The sequence below is a fragment of the Plectropomus leopardus genome, chromosome 23 (assembly GCF_026936395.1).
Source record: "Plectropomus leopardus strain MGB_pleo_1.0 chromosome 23, ASM2693639v1, whole genome shotgun sequence".
Taxonomy (NCBI): Eukaryota; Metazoa; Chordata; class Actinopteri; order Perciformes; family Serranidae; genus Plectropomus; species Plectropomus leopardus.
Window position 1 is genome coordinate 24,309,709 of NC_142198.1, and position 2,792 is coordinate 24,312,500.

A 2,792-nucleotide genomic window follows, 5' to 3' on the forward strand; every position below is an offset into this window, starting at 1 on the left:
CTGTGGTTCTGGGAGGCAGATAAACAATGTTTTACATTCAAAACACAGATTTAGAACAGACCGGAAACAACACACACACACACACACACACACACACACACACACACACACACACACACACGCAGAGCTGGTGGGGAAACAGCGGCCGCAGATGTTCAGTCGGACAGATGTTCAGTCGGACAGATGTTCAGTCGGACAGATGTTCAGTCGGACAGATGTTCAGTCTGTCTGCAGAGTTTCTGTGTGATTTTGGGACACAACATGTCCGTCACATCAAACCTCCTCCTGTCGCCTCCGCGTCATAAACGTCATCGATAAATCATGTCAGAAACATCGTCTGTCTCTGTCTGTCTCTGTCTCTGTCTCTGTCTGAAATCTCTGTCTGTCTCTGTCTCTGTCTCTGTCAAACTCCAGAAACTGTCTCTGTCAGTCTGCTGGTCTGTCTCTCTGTCTGTCTCAGATCTGTCTTGCAGACATCTGTCTACTGTCTCTGTCTGTCCTCCGTCTCCACCTGTCTCTGTCTCTGTCTGTCTCTGCCTGTCTCTGTCTCTGTTTCTGTCTCTGTCTGTCTCCGTCTGTCTCTGTCTGTCTCTGTCTCTGTCTATCTCCGTCTGTCTCTGTCTCTGTCTGTTTCTGTCTCTGTCTGTCTCCGTCTGTCTCTGTCTGTCTCTGTCTCTGTCTATCTCCGTCTGTCTCTGTCTCTGTCTGTCTCTGTCTCTGTCTGTCTCTGTCTCTGTCTGTCTCTGTCTGTCTCTGTCTCTGTCTGTCTCTGTCTGTCTCTGTCTCTGTCTATCTCCGTCTGTCTCTGTCTCTGTCTGTCTCTGTCTCTGTCTGTCTCTGTCTGTCTCCGTCTGTCTCTGTCTGTCTCTGTCTCTGTCTGTCTCTCTCTGTCTGTCTCAGTCTGTCTCTGTCTCTGTCTCTGTCTGTCTCTGTCTCTGTCTGTCTCCGTCTGTCTCCGTCTGTCTCTGTCTCTGTCTGTCTCTGTCTCTGTCTGTCTCTGTCTCTGTCTCTGTCTCTGTCTGTCTCTGTCTCTGTCTATCTCCGTCTGTCTCTGTCTCTGTCTGTCTTTGTCTCTGTCTGTCTCTGTCTGTCTCAGTCTGTCTCTGTCTCTGTCTCTGTCTGTCTCCGTCTGTCTCTGTCTCTGTCTGTCTCTGTCTGTCTCCGTCTGTCTCTGTCTGTCTCTGTCTCTGTCTGTCTCTGTCTCTGTCTGTCTCTGTCTGTCTTTGTCTCCGTCTGTCTCCGTCTGTCTCCGTCTGTCTCTGTCTCTGTCTGTCTCTGTCTCTGTCTGTCTTTGTCTCTGTCTGTCTTTGTCTCTGTCTGTCTCTGCAACATGTTGCACAAACGCCTCTGGAAACACTGCAGCGATTCGTTAAAAAGCACTCAGGGTTTGGTGGCACAAACGCTGCTGGAAACACAATGAGGGCTGCTGGAAACGCTGCCATGTGTCACTGAAGAACACCCAAATTTTGTGACATAAACGCTGCTGGAAAGGCTTCAGTGTGTCGCTTTGATGAAATTAAAAAATGGAAATGCAGCCACATGTTGCTAAAAACGGGTTGAGCGGGACAAACACCTGTTTCTGTGTGAAACTGTTGAACATAACTTTGACTGATGAATAAAAACTCTGAACGTCTTCTCTGCTGTTTTTTTCCAGCCGCCTGCTGTGTTTCCTCTTATGGGAGTGGCTTGTCATGAAGCCCCGCCCACTGCACCCAAAGCCCCGCCCAGTGTGATAGTGGAGGTTGAAGACACGAAAACAAACACCACGCTGAGCTTCGCTATCTTCATCACTGCTGAGGAGGAGGAAGGGAGCGGGATAGACGGACGAGGAAGGTAAAGACCGTCAGTCCGTCTCGTCTTCGTCTTTAGTCTCATTTGTTTATTTTTGTTGTTTTGTTTGTTTACTCGTAGATCAGACGAAAAAAACTCCAGCAGTGAGAGCGATGACATCAGCAATGAAGAAACAAGAAAACAAGACATCCAGCCAATGGCATCGCTTCCCCCCAGCAGCCGACCAATGAGGAACAAGTACGATGAGATGAAGTGGTCGTCAGAGGAAATGATGGGCGATCAGCCAATGTTTATCTTTTCTGATGAGCAAATCGGTGGTTTTAGCAACACCTCCTCTCTGATATCTGATCATTTTACAAACACAGAGTCTGATGTGAAGCTGAGTGATGATTTTAACAACAGCACAGAGAGCAGCGAGGTCCACAGTCCGCCCACTGTAACGGATTACTCTGATGACAAAAACAACACCACGCCTGACTTTACGAACGATTCAAACAGTGAGGAAACCGCTGAGCCCCTTTTTTATGACTTTAACAACAGCGCAGAGCTGAAGAGGAGGACCGTGTTTGGTCCAGAGTCTCAGGAGGAGACGAGTTCAAGCTCAGAGAAGGTCAACCAGGACGGGGTCCCTTCAAGCGGAGGCAGCATCAGTAAAGATTTTGGGTTCGGTTCTAGACTTCAGGAGGTGTTTCGCTCCATCCAGGACGCCGTAGACCTGCTTTCAGGCAACCAAGAATTGACGGGGGCAAAGGCTGATTTTACTCTCAATACCTTAACTGGCAGTCAGACTCATTTCAGTCTGAGCTCTGATGAGAGTAATGATAGTTCAGAATCTGTTAGTTCCAATCTGAAAAACCAGACCAGTCCAGATCCAGACAGCGATGAGAGCCTCAAGGCCACCAGTCACAGTTTCCAGCAAAGCACTGGTCCAAGAGACTCCGCAGAGCAGCTTACTGGTCCCACAACAAGCCCGATTCCAGATTTGATTAAACCTGATCAGG

The 2,792-nt window shown here is 48.7% G+C and overlaps 1 protein-coding gene across 1 annotated transcript in view; it reads left to right on the forward strand.

Moving 5' to 3' along the window:
- Window positions 1-1,263: 1,263 nt before the first annotated feature.
- Window positions 1,264-2,792, forward strand: part of LOC148185819 (uncharacterized) — a 3,025-nt gene continuing 1,496 nt past the window's right edge. Inside the window, exons 1-2 of the mRNA XM_088073597.1 lie at window positions 1,264-1,833; window positions 1,912-2,792. The exon at window positions 1,912-2,792 is cut by the window's right edge and continues 1,496 nt beyond it. Of these exons, the coding sequence (XP_087929723.1) occupies window positions 1,676-1,833; window positions 1,912-2,792 (1,039 nt within the window). The 5' untranslated portion in view covers window positions 1,264-1,675. The remainder of the gene's footprint in view (window positions 1,834-1,911) is intronic.